This window comes from Salmo salar, chromosome ssa15, assembly GCF_905237065.1.
Source record: "Salmo salar chromosome ssa15, Ssal_v3.1, whole genome shotgun sequence".
Taxonomy (NCBI): Eukaryota; Metazoa; Chordata; class Actinopteri; order Salmoniformes; family Salmonidae; genus Salmo; species Salmo salar.
This window is the reverse complement of record NC_059456.1, coordinates 98,318,227-98,342,148: the sequence shown is the minus strand read 5'-3', so window position 1 is coordinate 98,342,148 and position 23,922 is coordinate 98,318,227. Positions and strand designations below refer to the sequence as shown.

General features: G+C 41.5%; 1 protein-coding gene across 4 annotated transcripts in view; it reads left to right on the top strand.

Annotated features, from left to right (window-relative positions):
- LOC106572747 (plexin-B1) overlaps window positions 1-12,344 on the top strand; it is a 99,894-nt gene extending 87,550 nt beyond the window's left edge. For 2 of the 4 annotated variants that reach the window (XR_006759312.1, XR_006759311.1), the window contains 6 exons: window positions 5,336-5,483; window positions 5,680-5,744; window positions 7,571-7,646; window positions 7,794-7,868; window positions 9,688-10,411; window positions 10,565-10,698. Coding sequence is in view for 1 of the 4 variants with exons in the window: in XM_014147187.2 (XP_014002662.1) it covers window positions 5,336-5,483; window positions 5,680-5,744; window positions 7,571-7,646; window positions 7,794-7,868; window positions 10,565-10,669 (469 nt within the window). In the remaining 3 variants the exon portion in view is untranslated. Of the gene's footprint in view, window positions 1-5,335; window positions 5,484-5,679; window positions 5,745-7,570; window positions 7,647-7,793; window positions 7,869-9,687; window positions 10,412-10,564 lie in introns of all 4 variants that reach the window. The other 2 variants (XR_006759313.1, XM_014147187.2) reach the window with 2 other exon arrangements.
- Window positions 12,345-23,922: the final 11,578 nt, after the last annotated feature.

Genomic DNA, 23,922 nt, shown 5'->3' with positions numbered 1-23,922 from the left:
ATAACAGCAACCAATACAGATCAGGGCCTCGTCATTGAAGGAAAGGTTCACCCATTTTGAATGTTATATTGTTTTTGTGCATCTCTAACTGATGTTCTATCTATTCTCTGGGTCATTTCACGTTTTCATGTGTATCTGAGTTATTGGCGTTCAAGCAGGCAGAAATCCGTCCAGTATGATGTTGCAGCGTGATAAAGTCTCTCTCACTACACTGGAAGTTAATAGGAATATGACTTTTAGATGGTGAAAACATCGATCATACATGTCAGATTTCAATACTGTCCAATGTCATAACTCAGGAGGATGTTTTCTCTCGAATTAGCCATTGCCAATTTTATGAGTCACATGCGCCGAATTAAAACAGGTGTAAACCTTACAGTAAAATGCTTACTACTGAGCCTCTAACCAACAATGCAGTTTAAAAAAAATACAGATAAGAATAAGAAATAAAAAGTAACAAGTAATTAAAGAGCAGCAATTAAATAACAATAGTGAGACTATATACAGGGGGTTACCGGTACAGAGTCAATGTGCGGGGGCACCGGTTAATTGAGGTAATATGTACATGTAGGTAGAGTTATTAAAGTGACTATGCATAGATGATAACAACAGAGAGTAGCAGCGGTGTAAAAGAAGGGGGGATGCAAATAGTCTGTGTAGCCATTTGATTAGGTGTTCAGGAGTCTTACTGCTTGGGGGTAGAAGCTGTTTAGAAGCCTCTTGGGCCTAGACTTGGCACTCCGGTACCGCTTGCCGTGCGGTAGCAGAGAGCGGTCTATGACTACGGTGGCTGGAGTCTTTGACAATTTTTAGGGCCTTCCTCTGACACCGCCTGGTATAGAGGTCCTGGATGGCAGGAAGCTTGGCCGCAGTGATGTACTGGGCTGTTCGCACTACCCTCTGTAGTGCCATGCGGTCGGAGGCTGAGCAGTTGCATACCAGGAAGTGATGCAACTAGTCAGGATGCTCTCGATGGTGCAGCTGTAGAACCTTTTGAGGATCTGAGGACCCATGCCAAATCTTCTCAGTCTCCTAAGGGGTAATAGGTTTCGTCAGGCCTTCTTCACGACTGTCTTGGTGTGCTTGGACCATGTTAGTTTGTTGGTGATGTGAACACCAAGGAACTTGAAGCTCTCAACCTGCTCCACTGCAGCCCCGTCGATGAGAATGGGGGGGGTGCTCGGTCCTCTTTTTCCTGTAGTCCACAATCATCTCCTTTGTCTTGATCATGTTGAGGGAAAGGTTGTTGTCCTGGCACCACACGGCCAGGTCTCTGACCTCCTCCCTCTAGGCTGTCTCGTCGTTGTCGGTGGTCAGGCCTACCACTGTTGTGTCATTGGCAAACTTAATGATGGTGTTGGAGTCGTGCCTGGCCGTGCAGTCATGAGTGAACAGGGAGTACAGGAGGGGACTGAGCACGCACCCCTGAGGGGCCCCTGTGTTGAGGATCAGCGTGGCAGATGTGTTGTTACCTACCCTTACCACCTGGGGGCGGCCCGTCGAGAAGTCCAGGATCCAGTTGCAGAGGGAGGTGTTTAGTCCCAGGGTCCTTACCTTATTGATGAACTTTAAGGTCACTATGGTGTTGAATGCTGAGCTGTAGTCATTGAATAGCATTATCACATAGGTGTTCCTTTTTTCCAGGTGGGAAAGGGCAGTGTGGAGTGCAATAGAGATTGCATCTTCTGTGGATCTGTTGGGGCAGTATGCACATTGGAGTGGGTCTAGGGTTTCTGGGATAATGGTGTTGATGTGAGCCATGACCAGCCTTTCAAAGCACTTCATGGCTACAGACGTGAGTGCTACGGGTCGGTAGTCATTTAGGCAGGTTATCTTAGTGTTCTTGGACACAGACACTATGGTGGTCTTCTTAAAACATTGGTATTACAGACCCGGACAGGTCGTGGTTGAAAATGTCAGTGAAGCTGTCATGCTCGCAGTACACATCCTGGTAATCCGTCTGACCCTGCGGCCTTGTGAATGTTGACCTGTTTAAAGGTCTTACTCACATCGGCTGCAGAGAGCGTGATCACACAGTCTTCCGGAACAGCTGGTGCTCTCATGCATGTTTCAGTGTTATTTGCCTCGAAGCGAGCATAGAAGTAGTGTATCTCGTCTGGTAGGCTCGTGTCACTGGGCAGCTCTCGGCTGTGCTTCCCTGTCTGTAATGGTTTGCAAGCCCTGCCACATCTGACGAGCATCAGAGCCGGTGTAGTACGATTCGATCTTAGTCCTGTATTGACGCTTTGTCTGTTTGATGGTTCGTCGGAGGGCGTAGCGGGATTTCTTATAAGCTTCCGGGTTGGAGTCCTGCTCCTTGAAAGTGGCAGCTCTAGCCTTTAGCTCAGTGCGGATGTTGCCTGTAATCCATGGCTTCTGGTTGGGGTATGTACATAGAGTCACTGTGGGGACGACGTCATCGATGCACTTATTGATGAAGTCAATGACTGATGTGGTGTACTTGTCAATGCCATCGGAGGAATCCCAGAACATATTCCAGTCTGTGCTAGCAAAACAGTCCTGTAGCTTAGCGTCTGCTTCATCTGACAACTTTTTTATTGGTTTAGTCACTGGTGCTTCCTGCTTTAATTTTTGCTTGTAATCAGGAATCAGGAGGATATAATTATGGTCAGATTTGCCAAATGGATGGCAAGGGAGAGCTTTATATGTGTCTCTGTGTGTGGAGTAAAGATGGTCCAGAGTTTTTTTTCCTCTGGTTGCACATTTAACTTGTTATGGATAGGGGGCAGTATTTCCACGGCCGGATAAAAAACGTACCCGATTTAATCTGATTATTACTCCTGCCCAGAAACTAGAATATGCATATAATTATTAGCTTTGGATAGAAAACACTCCAAAGTTTCTAAAACTGTTTGAATGGTGTCTGTGAGTATAACAAAACTCATTTGGCAAGCCAAAACCTGAGAAGATTCCAAACAGGAAGCGCCCTCTCTGACTATTTCTTGGCCTTCTTGATCATCATTTTCTAACGCTCCCATTGGCTTTCAGAAGGCGCCAGAACGTTGAATGATGACTTTGCAGGCCATGGCTGAAAAACAGTAGCGCATTTGGATAGTGGTCGATCTGAGAACAATGAGACTGGGGGCGCGTGCACGAGACGACTCCATGTTTTAATTTTTTCGTCTTTGAACGAAAACAGGGTTTCCCGGTCGGAATAGTATCGCTTTTTTTACGAGAAATCGCATAAAAATTGATTTTAAACAGCGTTTGACATGCTTCGAAGTACGGTAATGTAATATTTTGAATTTTTTTGTCACGAAACGCGCCGGGCGCGTCACCCTTCTTTACCCTTCGGATAGTGCCTTGAACGCACGAACAAAACGCCGCTATTTGGATATAACTATAGATTATTTGGAACCAAACCAACATTTGTTATTGAAGTAGAAGTCCTGGGAGTGCATTCTGACGAAGAACAGCAAAGGAAATCCAATTTTTCTTATAGTAAATCTGAGTTTGGTGAGTACCAAACTTGGTGGGTGTCAAAATAGCTAGCCGTGATGGCCGGGCTATCTACTCAGAATATTGCAAAATGTGCTTTCACCGAAAAGCTATTTTAAAATCGGACACCTCGATTGCATAAAGGAGTTCTGTATCTATAATTCTTAAAATAATTTTTATGTTTTTTGTGAACGTTTATCGTGGGTTATTTAGTAAATTCACCGGAAGTGTTCAGTGGGAATGCTAGTTCTGAACGTCACATGCTAATGTAAAAAGCTGTTTTTTGATATAAATATGAACTTGATTGAACAAAACATGCATGTATTGTATAACATAATGTCCTAGGAGTGTCATCTGATGAAGATCATCAAAGGTTAGTGCTGCATTTAGCTGTGGTTTTGTTTTTTGTGACATTATATGCTAGCTTGAAAAATGGGTGTCTGATTATTTCTGGCTGGGTACTCTGCTGACATAATCTAATGTTTTGCTTTCGCTGTAAAGCCTTTTTGAAATCGGACAGTGTGGTTAGATAAAGGAGAGTCTTGTCTTTAAAATTGTGTAAAATAGTCATATGTTTGAAAAATTGAAGTTTTGGGATTTTTGAGGAATTTGTAATTCGCGCCACGCCTATCATTGGATATTGGAGCAGGTGTTCCGCTAGCGGAACGTCTAGATGTAAGAGGTTTTAACATGCTGATAGAAATTTTGTAAAACAGATTTAAGTCTCCTTGCATTAAAGTCCCCGGCTACTAGGAGAGCCGCCTCTGGGTGAGAGTTTTCTTGTTTGCTTATGGCGGAATACAGCTCATTCAATGCTGTCTTAGTGCCAGCCTCGGACTGTGGTGGTATGTAAACAGCTACGAAAAATACAGATGAAAACTCTCTAGGTAGATAGTGTGGTCAACAGCTTATCATGAGCAATAGCTCGAGACTTCCTTAGATATTGTGCACCACCTGTTATTTACAAAAATACATAGACCGCCACCCCGTCTTACCAGATGCCGCTGTTCTATCCTGCCGGTGCAGCGTATAACCAGCCAGCTGTATGTTGATAGTGTTGTCGTTCAGCCATGACTCCGTGAAGCATAAGATATCACAGTTTTGAATATCCTGTTGGTAGTTTAATCTTCCGCGTAGATCATCTATTTTATTGTCCAAAGATTACACGTTTGCTAGTAGAATGGAAGGAAGTGGGGGTTTATTCGATTGCCTACGAATTCTCAGAAGGCAGCCTGCCCTCCGGCCCCTTTTTCTCCGCCTCCTCTTCACACAAATCACGGGGATCTGGGTATGTTCCCGAGAAAGCAGTATATCGTTCGCATCGGCCTCATCAGACTCGTTAAAGGAAAAAAAGGATTCTGCTAGTCCGTGGTGAATAATCGCAGTTCTGATGTCCAGAAGTTATTTTCGGTCATAAGAGACGGTAGCAGCAACATTATGTACCAAATGAGTAAAAAAACAAGTATCAAACAACGCAAATAAACTAACAAAATAACACAATCGGTTGGCGCACGTAAAACGTCTACCTTCTTCTCCGGTGCCATTTTACTTACATTATTATTACAATTATCTCACATCTCGGAAAAGATTTGTAATGTTGAAGTTCTTGTTGAGGAAATTTGTGCTAATGTTAGATTTTTGAGCTAGCGCTCAATAGAATCCCATTCACTCCTTGAAGGAGCTTGTCCCAGAATCGCCCAGAATGCAACGAGCGGCCCATTGACATAGCATGGGCATCATTACACATCTTCTCAAAAGTATATCTGCCTTTGCGAATGTTAGATTCCACTCTGTGAGGAACATCGGTCTACAGGTTAAACATGGTGAGATTGTAGAGTCCTAAATTGATTGAGCTAATTGTTTATTTTCCCACCAGTTTACCCCTGAGGTTCTGGATTAACATCCTGAAGAACCCTCAGATCATCTTTGACGTTCAGGCATCAGACCACGTGGACGCTGTGTTGTCTGTCATAGCCCAGACCTTCATGGACTCCTGTACCATTGCAGAGCACAAGCTGGGCAGGGTGAGACAAACACGGAGAGGAGACCTTACTGAGGAGGTTAAGGGCCTAGGGGAATGGAAGGTCTAGCAGAAATGAAGGGGGGGGGGGGGTGAATTAAATAAAGAAGAATAGAGAGAGAGAACGAGAGCATGTAGGTTCTCAACACTCATGGAACGGTACTGTGTTTTGAGTAAAACATTTTATTTTTTCCTTCTAGGACTCTCCTATCAACAAGTTGCTGTATGCCAGAGATATCCCACGGTACAAGCAGATGGTAGAGAGGTGAGAATACGACCCTGGGCAAGGCAGAGACGGCACAGCCAATCTGTCAGTGCCATGGAGAGGGCTCACTGAGCATGCAGGGATTCTTCTGGGGAGAGTCTGTCGGCTTGGCAGCACACACCACTGCCGTAGCTACATTGAGGGAAAAAAGTATTTGATCCCCTGCTAATTTTGTACGTTTGCCCACTGACAAAGAAATGATCAGTCTATCATTTTAATGGTACGTTTATTTGAACAGTGAGAGACAGAATAACAACAAAAAGATCCAGAAAAACGCATGTCAAAAATGTTATAAAATGATTTGCATTTTAATGAGGGAAATACGTATTTGACCCCTCTGCAAAACATGACTTAGTACTTGGTGGCAAAACCCTTGTTGGCAATCACAGAGGTCAGACCTTTCTTGTAGTTGGCCACCAGGTTTGCACACATCTCAGGAGGGATTTTGTCCCACTCCTCTTTGCAGATCTTCTCCAAGTCATTAAGGTTTCGAGGCTGACGTTTGGCAACTCGAACCTTCAGCTCCCTCCACAGATTTTCTATGGGATGAACTTCTGGAGACTGGCTAGGCCACTCCAGGACCTTAATGTGCTTCTTCTTGAGCCACTCCTTTGTTGCCTTGGCCATGTGTTTTGGGTCATTGTCATGCTGGAATACCCATCCACGACCCATTTTCAATGCCCTGGTTGAGGGAAGGAGGATCTCACCCAAGATTTGACAGTACATGGCCCCGTCCATCGTCCCTTTGATGCGGTGAAGTTGTCCTGTCCCCTAAGCAGAAAAACACCCCCAAAGCATAATGTTTCCACCTCCATGTTTGACGGTGGGGATGGTGTTCTTTGGGTCATAAGCAGCATTCCTCCTCCTCCAAACACGGCAAGTTGAGTTGATGCCAAAGAGCTCCATTTTGGTCTCATCTGACCACAACACTTTCACCCAGTTGTCCTGAATCATTCAGATGTTCATTGGCAAACTTCAGACGGGCATGTATATGTGCTTTCTTGAGCAGGGGGACCTTGCGGGTGCTGCAGGATTTCAGTCCTTCACGGCGTAGTGTGTTACCAATTGTTTTCTTGGTGACTATGGTCCCAGCTGCCTTGAGGTCATTGACAAGATTCTCCCGTGTAGTTCTGGGATGACTCCTCACCGTTCTCATGATCATTGCAACTCCACGAGGTGAGACAGTTCTTTTGTGTTTCTTCCATTTGCGAATAATTGCACCAACTGTTGTCACCTTCTCACCAAGCTGCTTGGCGATGGTCTTGTAACCCTTTCCAGCCTTGTGTAGGTCTACAATCTTGTCCCTGACATCCTTGGAGAGCTCTTTGGTCTTGGCCATGGTGGAGAGTTTGGAATCTGATTGATTGATTGCTTCTGTGGACAGGTATCTTCTATACAGGTAACAAACTGAGATTAGGAGCACTCCCTTTAAGAGTGTGCTCCTAATCTCAGCTCGTTACTTGTATAATAGACATTGATTGAGAGGGGGTCAAATACTTATTTCCCTCATTAAAATGCAAATCAATTTATAACATTTTTGACATTTTTTTTCTGTATTTTTTTGTTGTTATTCTGTCTCTCACTGTTCAAATAAACCTACCATTAAAATTATAGACTGATCATTTCTTTGTCAGTGGGCAAACATACAAAATCAGCATAGGATCAAATACTTTTTTCCCTCACTGTATATAGGGAACTCAAGTCAGAAGATTTCTAATGTATTCATTTGCATGAAATTGATGAATTAGTGTTGTATGAGACATGTAGCATATGGATATTATGGAGGGTGCAATAATCTCAGATTCCCATTCCCCCCCTCCTTTCAGATACTATGCTGACATCAAGCAGACCATTTCTGCCAGTGACCAGGAAATGAATTCTGCACTTGCAGAACTGTCTCGAGTATGTTATATTTTAAAACAACTACACCTTGGTGCATGTTTTGAGGTTAATATTGTGCTGTAGGTCTTAAGTAGTTTTTCTATAGATCACGTAGAAGTTCTGTACCAACAAAGATTTACTGAGTATTTCCACCTTCTTTCTTTACAGAATTATGCTGGCGAGGTGAACTACCTTGTGGCCCTGCATGAGCTGTACAAGTACATCAACAAGTACTATGATCAGGTGAGTCCTCCATTTCTGTCCATCGAGGCTTTTCAGCCCCTTCCTTGTAATTTCCATTAGATGTTAAGCTAGCTGAGATAAACAAAAGCAATTGTCTGTCTTAAAGTAACTGTCCAGTGTTTCCAGATTTCTCTAATATGCCCTATAATTAATTAGCATATGAGTAAAATAGTTTTTCTTCCAAATAGTTTTGATAAAGTATGTTAAAAAGAAGCGAGTAGACCGTTGAGAATGCCATCATGTTCTATGAGGAAATAGCAAGCATTTTTTAAATCGGTCTGTTTCAGATATACATGTTTTTCAATTTATGCGTTGGCCACAAAGAAGAGTATAGGATGAGTCAGCAACATTGTTTGGGTACGAGTTAACAGAATATTAACTTTTAATCAATAATGGCTTTTGATCGTCTTGAATGGCCTTTTCTATTCAAAACTTTGGAAGCCTTTAACTTTCCAGCTGAAATAATACATTTAATAAAAAATATTGTATAAACATCCTAAAGCAAAAATATACACAAATAATACATTATTGGATTTTTTCAGAATACTCAAAAATCTCAGGTTATAAAATTAACATGGAAAAATCGAAATAATGGCAATAGGAAAAAGGAAAAGAATAACTGATGAATTAAAGCCTTTAAATGGATCACAAAAAATATGAAATATTTAGGATGCTGAAAAATTACAATAAACAACAAATGTATAATGATAATTCATATTGTTGAGTAATGGAATAAAGTTGAGATTTAATTCAATTTAATAATATTCCCAAAAATCTTATAGGTAGAATAAACCTCTGGCATGGCTGCCAAAGTTTTTGTATCAATTTTCTGTATTATTTTTGGTAATAGCAATTACCCCACCGAGACATTCTTTAAAAAAGTATACTCTATCATTAAAGACTTTATATGGGCAAATACAAATCTTAGAATAAAAATACAAGTTTTACATCTTCTTATTAAGTCTGAGGAAGGTTTTAACCTTCCAGACTTGGAATTGTATCAAGTCGCTAACCAAGGCTTTTACTTGCGACATATTGTTAAATACACTAAAAAAGGAAGAATGGGCACATATTTAAGATGTGCATGCTCATCCCCAGAATCTTTTTACGTGTCTATTTTCGAAGGGTAAAGCTAAGAACATGAACAACTTCAAAGTTGAGAACACTATAACGATATGAAAGGAAATGAAAAATATTTTACAAGAACCAACATCACTCCCTAGAAACACAACCTTCCGGAATAATCCTTGGATAGCTTTTCAGAATGAATCAAGAAATAGGCCCACATGGAAATCAAAAGGCATAGAAACCGTAATTGACTTGGTAACCGAAAATACATTTATTTCCATGACAGGATTAAAAAGTAATTTTGGACGGACCAATGTAGATAGTTTCAAATACATGCAACTTAAAAGTTACATATCACGAAATTTCGATTTGAAATCTTTTGGACATCAGAGCATCCTTGAGGGAATCTTATTTGAGTCAGATAAGGATGTTCATATGAAATATCTACAAAACCTTGCAAAGACCATATCCACCTGACAATCTCTTAGAAAAAAATATCAACTGTTGGAACTGTCATATTCGTGGGTGTAGGTGGCAGGGAAGTCAGGCGCAGGAGAAACCAACTTGGGGTAAATGGAGTAGTTTAATAAATATAAAACAAACTCCAAAAAAACCAACATACAAAAATAAATAAACATGGGTAAAATAACCCGTCACGCACCAATACAAAACACGAGCACATAACACAAACAATCTCTAACAAGGGCATGAGGGGAAACAGAGGGTTAAATACGCAACATGTAATTAATAGGATTGGAACCAGGTGTGTAGGAAGACAAGACAAGACCAATGGAAAATGAAAAATGGATCAATGATGGCTAGAAGACCGGTGACGTCGACCGCCGAGCACCACCCGAACATGGAGGGGCATCGACTTCGGCAGAAGTCGTGACAGGAACCAAGATTTAAAAAGAACTGATGTTGGCATAAAATGGAGGGAAAGTTGGAGCATAACTAATGAAATTACAGTTAACGACAATGTACGCTCCAGTATAAACGAATGTTCTATAATATATTTTGTATTATACAAAAGACAAAATTCACAAATTATACAGCACAACGGCAGAGTCATGTTGGAAAAGTGTGAAACTAATATTGACTGAATAATCCATTCTGGGAATGCCATTAAGTTCAGAAGTTGTGGGAGCAGCTAGAACGTTTGCTGTCAGAAGTATTACAATATAAACTACATTTTAATCCATCTGTCTGCATATTTCAAGACATGACATATGGGGTGAAGTGAGATACCCAATGGGCTGGACGATTCGCTTCTCATCACTCATCTTGAAAAAACATATACTAAAAACTTGGAAGTCAATCAATCCCCCATCATTGACACAATGGAAAAATGTAATTATTTATTATTTAAATATTGCAATAGCATGGATGACTGAGACAACAACAACAAAAAATTCGACCAAGTGGCAAACAATAATGCACGAAGGATGGGGGTGTGAGCAGGCTGGTCTGGACAGGTGAGATGTAGTCATTGTTTGTATGTGTCTGTAAGTTGTCGTTCGTATGTATGAGTTTGTTTTTGGAATGTAAAAAGAAAAATAAAACTTTTTTTTAAGTGAGATTTCACTGGACAGTTACTTGAACCTGTTATTGGAACTCCCTCCTCCCAGATCATCACTGCTCTAGAGGAGGACTCTACAGCTCAGAAGATGCAGCTGGGATACAGGCTCCAGCAGATCTCGGCTGCCGTGGAGAATAAAGTCACTGACCTATGATGACAGAGTGGCCCTGAGACAGAGGACAGGCCACAACACTGAGATGACAGAGTGGCCCTGAGACAGGGGACAGGCCGCGACACTGAGGAGAAGACAACTGCTGAGATGAATAGTCCCAAATGAAAGAAATGTGTGAAAAGGAGGAAGACACAGTGAAAGGAACATGCATGGTAGAATTTCATACAGGGTGTGATTTCATACAGGCTGAGATGTTCCTCTCTTTTTGGCAGACTGAAGGAAGGGAAGAAGGAAGATGGTTGAGGGGCGCTCAATAGCCACGTCCTCGTGAAGTTCCTGATCATAGATTCTCTTGATGAGCTGCACAGGACATTTCCATGGCAACCTGACTACATTTTCCCTCTACTGCTCAGTGTGTAGATACATAGACATTATTCTGAGTAAGTAAGCAAAGCCGTGTTGAACTCTCTGCATGGCTGCAGAGTGAGTCTCTGTAACAGGAAGTCAGTCTTACTGGGGGGAAATGGATTTATGAAGCTTACAGCACTGGAGAGAACTGAATAGCAGTTAGTGCATTGACGCTATTGTCATTGAATGCTCCCTGTTTCCTTGAATCACGTTTTCTAAGTCTTACTTTTTATTATATAGTTAACCTTTACAGACATTGTGTAATGTTTCCGACAAGTTCAATGAGAGGTAGTATTGTTTTCACTCCTCTTCACTCCCATCAGTGTTTTATGGCTATACACAAATGTAAGTGTTTCTGCTTCATGTAGTAACTTTGCCCCTACTGGTCACCCAGCTTTGGAATTCTGTATGATTTGAATGTTCCTTGCCAATATCATGTATAATCTAGGCTACAAGTAATTGTTGTGCATGCGAAAAAGGCAGTTCTATGTTTCCCAATAACTACAGTAGTCAAACTGATTGTGTCTGACCTAATGCTGAGATTATGATAGACATCTCTACCCTAAACCTCCAGAGACAAATCTCAGCTACTTAATGTTTTATCCCCAGCACTGTGCCAGATTATACTACACATTATCTTTCAATAGCAGACCAGAAGGTGCCCTCACAGCTTTCGTGAGCAGCAGGAGGTAGTAATAAAACACAACAATTCATAGAACTAAATGTGGTGGAACAGTTCAGAAAATGCCTGGTTATCAAGCAACATTTTTGATTTAGTTCATTCTGACATTTTGATTATTCAACTATCTGTATAGTTGTAATCTTTGGTAGACAGACTACATAACATAAATGATATGTTAATGTCTGTCGAAAGACTGGAATGGGACAACTAACAAGCAACAGTTGTTCCGGCTCGCAGGTTTTTCGTCACTGGTTATTTGAACAAATCACGATTTAGCAGGGTGTAAGCATCTTTTGAAATTCAAAAGGGCAGGGGACATTTGGCCCATAGATTTGACCGAAACTTGCAGAGTGAGTGGGGTGGAGCTACCGCCCTGCATCCTCTCCTTGTTTAAGTATCCTTTCTCATACAGTACTTTATGAAAGTATTCACACCCCTTGATTTTTTTCCAGGTTTTGTTGTTACTTTTTCCACATATTGTTGTGTTACAGCCTGAATATACCCCATAATGTCAAAGTGGAGTTATGTTTTTCGAAAGTTGAAATGTCTTGAGTTGATAATTATTGAACCCCTTTGTTATGACAAGGCTAAATAAGTTCAGAAGTAAACATTTACTTATAAAAGTCACTCTGTGTGCAACTATAGTGTCTTTTTGTACGACTATCTCATCTCTGTACCCCACACATACAATTATCTGTAAGGTCCCTCAATCAAGCAGTGAATTTCAAACACCGATTCAACCACAAAGACCAGGGAGGTTTTCCAATGCCTCGCAAAGAAGGGCACCTATTGGTAGATGGGTAAAAAAACAGACATTGAATATCCCATTGAGCATGGTGAAATTATTAATTACACTTCGGATGTTCTTTCAATACATCCAGTCACTACAAAGATACAAGTGTCCTTCCTTACTCAGTTGCCAGAGAGGAAGGAAACTGCTCAGGGGTTTTACCATGAGGAAAATAGTTATAGAGTTGAAATAACGGCTATGATAGGAGAAAACTGAGGATGGTTCAACATCATTTTAGTTACTCCATAATACTAACCTAATTGACAGAGTGAAAAGAAGGAAGCCTGTACAGAATAAAAATATTCCAAAACATGCATCCTGTTTGCAACAAGGCACTAAAGTACTACTGTAAAGAATATGGCAAAGCAATTAACTTTTTGTGTTATGTTTGAGGCAAATACAAAACAATACATTACTGAGTACTGTGACAGGTTAAAGGAAATACTCATAGCCTGTTATACATTAAAAAGTATTAGTAAGTTCATAGTATCTGAGGATCTTAAAACATCTAAGGTTAAAAAGATCATGCATTCTGTATTAGTTGATAGAGATTGATAACATTCATATAATTGTGTTAAAAAGTTAAAATCCATCAAGCGTACAAAAGGTAAAAATTGTAAAAGGAATGTGTAAATGTTATATTGATGACTTTATTTTGTGGTGCCTAATTGAAGGGGAAAAGTGTTAATCTGTGATCTACTAAATGCTCTTTAATCTATGAGCCTGAGATCGATTGCTCTGGTCTCCACCCAAGTTCGCGGGGGAAATCGCGGTCTTTTCCATATTGCAGTAAAAGTTCTCCAGTGAGGAAACAATACCGTATCACACTCTTGATTATTTCTCCCCTTTTCAGGTACGTTATTGATGATAAAACAGAGTCATTTAAATGTAATAACTCGCTAACATGTCAGGAGTGTTTAAGGTGTGTCTTAGTAACATCTTGAGGAAGTTAGAGTTAAGTTTGCAGAGTAATATGAGCCCTGCTCGGTTGCAGCAAAGGCTAGCTTCGTACTGAGAGTAGCTGCCATTTTATGTCGATCGTGAATGAACATGTGCGTTGTTAATAAGATATTTTGCGGTGTTATTTGTATAATGGTTTATCAAACACTTTATTGACTGTTGATAAATTGAGTTATGGTTTACTGAGTTAAAGCTTTGTGCTTGACAGTTATATTGAAATTAGTATATGTTTCAGTGAATTACAGTGTATACTGTTGTTACTTGAATAAGCCTTGTACCCTACAACACTAGCTCTTTCCTGTAGATCTGTTGTTTTGTAAAATGTGTTACTTTGGTAAAATGATTGCAGTAAAAGTTCTCAGTGAGGAAACAATACCGTATCACACTCGTGATTATTTTTCCCCTTTTTCAGGGCGTAACAGTACCACTCTCCGCATTTTAAAGCATGGTGGTGGCTGCATCATATTATGGGTATGCTTGTAATGGTTAAGGACTAGGTCGTTTTTCAGGATAAAAAAGAAACAGAATGGAGCTAAGCACAGGCAAAATCCTAGAGGAAAACCTGGTTCAGTCTGCTTTTCACCAGACACTGGGAAACTAATTCATCTTTCAGCAGGAAAATAACCAAAAACACAAGGCCAAATCTACACTGAAGACAGTGAATGTTCCTGAGTGGGTGAGTTACAGTTTTGACTTATCTGCTTGAAAGATCTGAAAATGGTTATCTAGCAATGATCTACATACAGTTTGACAGAACTTGAAGAATTTTGAAAAGAATAATGGGCAAATGTTGCACTATCCAGGTGTGTAAAGCTCTTACAGACGTACCCAATGACCCAACACACACCTCCAGGCTGTGTAAGGGCTATTTGGTCAAGAAGGAGAGTGATGGAGTACTGCATCAGATGACCTGGCCTCCACAATCACCCAGCCTCAACCCAGTTGAGATGGTTTGGGATGAGTAGGACTGCATAGTGAAGGAAAAGCAGCTAACAAGTGCTCAGCATATGTGGGAACTCCTTCAAGACTATTGGAAAAGCATTCCTCATGAAGCTGGTTGAGAGAATGACAAGAGTGTGCAAAGCTGTCATCAAGGCAAAGGGTGGCTACTTTGAAGAATCTAAAATCTATTTAGATTTGTTTAACACTTTCTTGGTTACTACATGATTCCATATGTTATTTCATGGTTTTGATGTCTTCACTATTATTCTAAAATGTAGAAAATAGTTTTAAAAAATTAAGAAAAACCTTTGAATGAGTAGGTGTGTCCAAATTTTTGACTGGTACTGTATGTACATTTGATATTTCTGTATTTCATTTTCAATAAATCTAAAAATATTTGTTCACTATGTCCTTATGGGGTATTGTGTGTAGAAGGATAAGATACAATTCAGGAAAGACTGTCTGCGTCACTTGTTTTTATAAAAATGTATGTGTTGGAAATTCCAAATTGTTTGCATAGTCAATTTACACACAGCACTGACACATACACTTACCCCACCAGACATGGGTCTTTTCATAGTCCCCAGGTCCAGAACAAATTCAAGAGCCATGAGTGCATGGAATTCCCTTCCATCTTATATAGCGCAAGTGAACAACAAATCTGGTTTCAAAAAACAAATAAATCAAAACCTCACGGCACAACGTCTCTCCCTCATGTGATCTACATGTTGTGTGTGTGTACTGACATGTATGTGTAACTGATAGATGTGCACACACACACACGGCATGTTAATGTTTTGAAATGTATGTAAATGATCAAGTCTTTTGTCTGTAATGTCTTTTTCGTTATGTGTCAGACCCCACTAAGACTAGCTGTCGCCATTGGCGTCGGTTAATGGGGATCCTAATTAATCAAATAAATCTAATCAAATAACTTTCAAAAAAGGTTGCTGAGATGCAAAACATTTTGGGACTATATCAACAATGGACGAATGAAACAAATACCCAAAGTTGTTTGGATGAAATTGTCCTTTAAGTACATTTTCTTGATATCCGAAAAATTCATTCTCTCAAGAAGCATGTTCCTCAGCTGTGCATGTTCCCTTATGTGGAATAAACAACCATTATCATTGTCAACTTTCTCTTTCTCTGCACTCTTCTGAACAGGAATTCAGAAAATACATCTAAACTCATTATTGGAAACTATACTTCTAGTGTACTTGATCACGAGCAAATCACATTTATTTATAATGCCCTTCTTACATCAGCTGATATCTCAAAGTGCTGTACAGAAACCCAGCCTAAAACCCCAAACAGCAAGCAATGCCGGTGTAGAAGCACGGTGGCTCTGGAAAAATTCCCTAGAAAGGCCAAAACCTAGGAAGAAACCGAAGCACGGTGGCTAGGAAAAACTCTCTAGAAAGGCTAGAACCTAGGAAGAAACCTAGAGAGGAACCAGGCTATGAGGGGTGGCCAGTCCTCTTCTGGCTGTGCCAGGTGGAGATTATAACAGAACATGGCCAAGATGTTCAAATGTTTATAGATGACCAGCAGGGTCATATAATAATAATCACAGTGGTTGTCGAGGGTGCAACAGGTCAGCACCTCAGGAGTAAATGTCAGTTGGCTTTTCATAGCCGATCTTTCAGAGTATCTCTACCGCAGAGTTTTATTCATAAAATCAATGCTTAAACTGAAAAACAACTCCACGTGAATTAGGAATTAATATACCAAATTACAATTAAAGCGCATACAATTGAAGTGCGTGTGTTTTAAGTATAATGATAGTGAACATATAGTTTGCTAAAAGACTGAAAAACAAATAATTTAAAGTTCACTTTTTATAAGTGTGTAAAAAATGTTGGTATTTAATCTTAAATCTTATAATAATATTTTGTATTTGCCTTAAAGAGTGACTGCCTTTAAAACGCAACGAATCCCTTTGAAAACGCCTATGTGGCATCGATATTAGTCAGAAACAGTTATTCTAGTGTCAAAATTGACTATAAAGTGACAATCGGATCATTTTGGTCAAAAAGTCAGTCTCGTCTAAAAAAGTGTTTTGACGATGTCCATTTGCCCATTAACATGGGATGAACAGCTGCAGTGATTGCTCGCTATCCAATAGCATAGACAGTGAGACAGACTTTCCCAGCAGCTCGAACTTCATTTACATGAGAGACAACACGTCGCACATTTTTCTACTTGAGAAATACTTCACCAAACACCTTAGTTAGATATAAAACTAAAACATCCTCTGCAAAAACATAAAAATTATTACAGATTTCTTGAGTTATTTTTAGATTCATTATGGGGAAGTGAGATAGGTTTCTGTGTTTTTACATATTTGTTTTGTTAGATACAGTTTTTACATGCAAGTCAAGCTATAATAAGGAAATATCTGTTTGTTAGTAATGTAGAATAAGTTATGTGTGCGGTAAAGTACACTATATATACAAAAGTATGTGGACACTCCATCAAATTAGTGGATTCTATTTCAGCCACACCCTTTGCTGACAGGTGTATAACATCGAGTACACCGCCATGCAATCTCCATAGACAAACATTGCCAGTAGAATGGTCTGACTGAAGAGCTCAGTGACTTGGCACCATCATAAGATACCACATTTCCACCAAGTCAGTTTGTAAAAGTTCTGCCCTGCTAGAGTTGTCCAGGTCAACTGTAAGTGCTGTAATTGTGATGTGGAAACGTCTAGGAGTAACAACGGCTCAGCTGCAAAGTGGTAGGCCACACAAGCTCACAGAATGGGACTGCCGAGTGCTGAAGCGTGTAGCGCGTAAAAGTCATCTGTCCTTGGTTGCAACACTCACTACTGAGTTCCAAACTGCCTCTGGAAGCAACATCAGAACAAGAACTGTTCACCGGGAGCACACAATGCCAAGTGTCAGCTGGAGTGGTGTAAAGCACACCACCATTGGGGGAAGGGGGGATACCTAGCCAGTTGTACATTTTTACATTTTAGTCATTTAGCAGACACTCTTATCCAGAGCAACTTACAGTAGTGAATGCATACATTTCATTAAAAAAATGATTTTTCTCCATACTGGCCCCCTGTGGGAATCAAACCCACAACCCTGGTGTTGCAAACACCATTGCAAACACCATGCTCTACCAACTGAGCCACAGGGAGCCTACAACTGAATGCCTAACTGAAACGTGTCTTCCACATTTAACCCAACCCCTCTGAATTAGAGAGGTGCAGGGGGCTGCCTTAATTAACATACATGTCTTCGGTGCCCAGGGAACAGTGGGTTAACTGCATTGCTCAGGGGCAGAATGACAGATTTTTAACTTGTCAGCTTGGAGATTCGATCCAGCAACCTTTCGGTTACTGGCCTAACACTCCAACCACTAGCCTACCTGCCGTTGGACCCTGGAGCAGTGCTTGACCAGCTGGCAGTCCAATGGACAAATCTGGGTTTGACTGATGTCAAGAAACGCTACCCGAATGCATAGTGCCAACCTTAAAGTTTGGTGGAGGATGGTTCAGGCTCCTTGACTTGTTTTTCAGGCTCCTTGACTTGTTTTTCATGGTTCAGGCTCCTTAGTTCCAGTGAAGGGAAATCTTAACACTACAGCGTTCAGCATATAATTATATTTTAGACGATTCTGTGCTTCCAACTTTGTGGCCAGTTTGGGGAAGACCCTTTCCAGTTTCAGCATGACAATGCCCCCGTGCACAAAGCAAGGTCCATTCAGAAATGGTTTGTCGAGATCAGTGTGGAAAAACTTGACTGGCCTGCACAGAGCCCTGACTTCAACCCCATCGAACACCTTTGTGATGAATATGAACGCCGACTGTGAGCCAGGCCTAATCGTCCAACATCAGTGCCGTACCTCACTAATGTTCATGTGGCTGAATGGAAGCAAGTCCCTGCAGCAATGTTCCAACATCTAGTGGAAAGCCTTCCCAGAAGAATGGAGGCTGTTATAGCAGCAAAGGGGGGACCAACTCCATATTAATGATTTTGTAATGAGATGTTCGACGACTAGGTGTCCACATACATTTGGTCATGTAGTGTACATTGCAGTCATTTTTTGCCATGGACATTACTGTTGCTATGATTGTTGCCATGGACATAACTGTTGCTATCATTGTTGCCATGGACATTACTGTTGCAATGATTGTTGCCATGGATATTACTGTTGCTATGATTGTTGCCATGGACATTACTGTTGCTATCATTGTTGCCATGGACATTACTGTTGCTATGATTGTTGCCATGGACATTACTGTTGCTATCATTGTTGCCATAGACATTACAGTTGCTATCATTTTTGCCATGGACATTACTGTTGTCATCATTGTTGCCATGGACATTACTGTTGTCATCATTGTTGCCATGGACAATACTGTTGTCATCATTGTTGCCATGGACATTACTGTTGCTATCATTGTGTGTTTTCCTTGCTGACTCCAAGTCTTATTTGTATTTCATTATAAATACTTTACCGATGTAAGTAAGCTTTCTCTAACTGCTTGATATGAGACATTTAACGACAACCTAATGTGATGCAATAAAATGGTCCAAATGTCAATGTAATTTGGGGTTTTGTATTTAAAGTGATCATTGCAGAACTATGCTGCCGGTTTAGAGCCTAGAGAAACTTTGTTGTGCCCTGCACCAACCAAACTACACCAAGACCCAGTCAAGCTGTAGTTAGGCCTACCCTTTATAGAGCTGCTACTGGCATGATAAACATAGGTGGCAGAAAGGCCACCTGTCACTCACTCAATCGGTCATGAGAGTGGCTCTAATGTTCATAAGAAGCATCATCACATCATTAAGGGCAAATTTCTCTGACAGATTTTCCATTGTGCCTGCTAATTAGTGCAGGAGCTGGCTTAATCTAAGTTTTGGAAAGTGGCTCACGGAGTGGCTATATTTGATGAAGGGAACAACAGCGTATTGCAGCACACTCCTTGTGCCGTTGTCTCAAAATGTGAAGTTTGTGGCTTCATGTTGGCCGGTGATTTACAGTAAAGTGTGTTTTTTCAATAGCTTTCTGTTTTCTGATTGCTCTATTTGTCATGCTGAACTTCCAGCCAATCAATCAGCTGTTGAAGCCAAGGTATTGTGACATATTCCGTACCAGATGGCCTTTCAGTATGCCTGTCTGCTGACTGCTGTAATGAGGTGGTCAAGTCAGAGCTCATGAAAACCAGATCGCCTTGGCAGTATGTCCTCAGTGGCATGTGCTTCACTCCCCTCTAACAAGGGCCAGCAGGTTCATTGTGTTCAGAAGTGGAAAGGTCACATCAAATGAATGCAAGTAAGTGAGGTTGCGCTAATGAAGATTCTGGGTTATAGAGGGGAAGGTTGGTGGGTCTGGGTCGGATAAGTGAAGGTCAAGGGGGCCTGTCCTGTTGTTGCTGAGGTGTATGACAAGTAACCTTGATGTTCTGTTTTCTCTATGGTTGCCGTAGCGTTTTTGGATTTAGTTCAGTTAGCATTTATAGTGCAGTTACAGTACAGTAGCTGTGGTAGGAAATGCAAAAATTGGATATTGATCATGTGTTCGTTTTTGCTTTTGCAATTGGCATACAGAAAGGCAGAAATTCGTTGAAATATGAAACGTTTTTACCAGATATGCACCTTAATTAAGTTTTAAGTTGTAGTTACAGTATGTAGCCTGCCTATCTCAATGTCTACAGGGAACATGTTGGTTCCTTCTAAGTATTGAGGATCCTCTCCTATCTTCATGGGAGATTCCCAGCAAACAGGGGATGTCTTGAGGACATTCGGTGATGTTCCCATTAGGTACCTTAAGGGTTTCGGCTCCAGGTTATCCCACTGATGTTCTGAGAATGCTCTAAGAACGTTGCTTGATGGTCCCAAGGGAACGTTCTCTGTCGGAACTTTGTCTTGTTCCCTGTATGTTCCTAGGACGACCATGTCAGGACTTTTTTAGGATGTTCTCAGCACTTTCATTTTACTAGCCCCTAGGACGTTGCATGATGGTCCCAAGGGAACGTTCTCTGGGGGACAAAGGTCCCTCAGATGTCCCATGGTCGTCCCCTAGGATGTTTTTGGACATTCTTTGACAAGGATGTTTTGTCTAGTTCACAATTTGTTCCGGGGACGTCCCAAGGAAATGTTTAGGACCTTTCTTTGGGTGTTGTATCATGGTCCCATGGAGGTTTTGTCTAGTTCCCAGTTTGTCCCGAGGAAGTTTTTAGGACGTTCTTGGGATGTTGTGTCATGGTCCCCTGAAGGACCCAGAATGTTCTTGGGAGATTGCATAATGGTCCCCTGGAAGTTTTTGTCATGTGATGGACCCAGGTGTCCCATACCATTATAGGTAAAGCAATGAAATGGTAAAGGGGTTTTAAAGCGATACTTCGGGATTTTGGCAATGAGGCCCTTATCTACTTCCCCAGAGTCAGATGAACTTGTGGATACCATTTTTATGTCTCTGTGTCCAATATGAAAGAAGTTAGAGGTCGTTTTGCCAGCCAATGCTAACTAGCGCTAGCGCAATGACTGGAAGTCGATGGGTATCTACTAGCATGCTAGGGGTATCTACTAGGAGGCAAACATTTCGGGATGTCCTGGGGAACGTTTTAACGATTCATTATTGTTTGCAGGGTTCACATTTATCTCGGTTAATTTTGATCTTTTAACATGGCTAGTAAAGAGATGTATGTGGTACCATGACATCTAACTGTAATGGCTGTCGTCGGAATGAGACCAAAGCACAGCGTGGAAAGTGTTCATGATGTTTTATTTTCACCAAAAACACTCAAACAAAAATACCAAAAATGGAACGAAAGCGCACAGTTCTGTCAGGTACAGATACGAAACAGAAAACAAGCCTGGAAAACAGGCTGCCTAAGTATGATTCCCAATCAGAGACAACGATAGACAGCTGCCTCTGATTGGGAACCACACTTGGCCCAAAAACAAAGAAACAGAAAACATAGAATTTCCCACCGTGTCACACCCTGATCTAACCAACCATAGAGAATAATAAGGATCTCTAAGGTCAGGGCGTGACACTAACCTATATTTGATACGCTTCTGACCCAGTTTTCAAACACTCCGCATCACACTTGGGTCTCAGTCAACATAGGCAGCTGAGTCCTGTGGGGCTGCTCCTCGTGTTACCACACATTAGAACAGCAGTCAGCTTATGACTGACTGAGGCTTAACAGCTGTATGCTGTGCCAAGATTAGCCCGTAACTCACTCATATGGGCCACTGCTGGCCATAAATGAAGGCCAAAACTGTGGTATCTGGTCTTATAAAGACTGCATCAGAGGTTCATTGTATTTACAGTAGAACAATAATATTTAGCCTAAAGAAAATTCACCCTTAGTAACAGAATGCAACAAGATGTTCTGATTATCTCTCAAACAACTGAACAACTCTGTCTGGAGCTAAAAAGATCGTTCCTCAACTTAAAATTCCCTCTGTGTCTCTTGGCTGAAGGGCAACGTGAAACAATAACATTATCTTTAACTACTGCCTGGGAACCCCGAAGGCTCCGAACACTGTCAACAGGCCTGAGTAACCCACTCATCTTCCCAGCTGGCTGTCCTCCACCTCATCCACAAAAACCCAAACTGACAAAGATGTTCATTCAACAGCTTGTCGCGCACTGTGACTTTAGAGCACATTTTCTCCTATGCAAACTCTTTCAAGTTGCCTAAGACAGTCGGACATTTACACTTTATGCACTTCACTGAAAACATTTTGTAGTGTTTTGAAATGTTTGTTGCCCATACTGTTTAGTTGATTACATGTCACGTGGATTTTGCAAAAGTTTGAAAGGCTTGGGAATGAGCGGCTTGGGAAAGGCTTGGAAATGGCTTGGGAATGAGCGGCTTGGGAAAGGCTTGGGAATGAGCGGCTTGGGAAAGGCTTGGGAATGGCTTGGGAATGAGCGGCTTGGGAAAGGCTTGGGAATGGCTTGGGAATGAGCGGCTTGGGAAAGGCTTGGGAATGAGCGGCTTGGGAAAGGCTTGGGAATGGCTTGGGAATGAGCGGCTTGGGAAAGGCTTGGGAATGGCTTGGGAATGAGCGGCTTGGGAAAGGCTTGGGAATGAGCGGCTTGGGAAAGGCTTGGGAATGGCTTGGGAATGAGCGGCTTGGGAAAGGCTTGGGAATGAGCGGCTTGGGAAAGGCTTGGGAATGGCTTGGGAATGAGCGGCTTGGGAAAGGCTTGGGAATGAGCTTGGGAAAGGCTTGGGAATGGCTTGGGAATGAGCGGCTTGGGAAAGGCTTGGGAATGGCTTGGGAATGAGCGGCTTGGGAAAGGCTTGGGAATGAGCGGCTTGGGAAAGGCTTGGGAATGGCTTGGGAATGAGCGGCTTGGGAAAGGCTTGGGAATGAGCGGCTTGGGAAAGGCTTGGGAATGGCTTGGGAATGAGCGGCTTGGGAAAGGCTTGGGAATGAGCGGCTTGGGAAAGGCTTGGGAATGAGCGTATCCATTGTAGCCACGGCGATGGTGGAGTTTACTTTTGAGAAGAGTTTGTAATTCTCATAATACTTTTTATTGCCATGTTCTCTTTCCCTGATACATAACTGTTATCATTCAGGCACACATCCATGTATTGAGTCGTTTTCCCTGACTGTTATCATTCAGGCACACATCCATGTATTGAGTCATTTTCCATAACTGTTATCATTCAGGCACACATCCATGTATTGAGTAGTTTTCCCTGACTGTTATCATTCAGGCACACATCCATGTATTGAGTCATTTTCCCTGACTGTTATCATTAAGGCACACATCCATGTATTGAGTCATTTTCCATAACTGTTATCATTCAGGCACACATCCATGTATTGAGTCGTTTTCCCTGACTGTTAGCATTCAGGCACACATCCATGTATTGAGTCGTTTTCCCTGACTGTTATCATTCAGGCACACATCCATGTATTGAGTCGTTTTCCCTGACTGTTATCATTCAGGCACACATCCATGTATTGAGTCGTTTTCCCTGACTGTTATCATTCAGGCACACATCCATGTATTGAGTCGTTTTCCCTGACTGTTATCATTCAGGCACACATCCATGTATTGAGTCATTTTCCATAACTGTTATCATTCAGGCACACATCCATGTATTGAGTCGTTTTCCCTGACTGTTAACATTAAGGCACACATCCATGTATTGAGTCATTTTCCCTGACTGTTATCATTCAGGCACACCCCATGTATTGAGTCGTTTTCCCTGACTGTTATCATTCAGGCACACCCCATGTATTGAGTCGTTTTCCATAACTGTTATCATTCAGGCACACATCCAGGTAATGAGTCGTTTTGTGACAACATGGTAATGTTAAAGGAAAGTGGGGATAACATAGGCCTACCTACCTGAATCCACCTGTTTATATATGGGGGTAGTATATTCCACTAGCGCAGGTTTCCTGACACAAAGGCTATTTAAATCATTTGGTTTCAGTCTTTCGGGTCGGGACTTGGGAGAGGAGGATATCAGACCTGTGTGTGGGAGAGGAGGGTACCAGACATGTGGGGTGAGG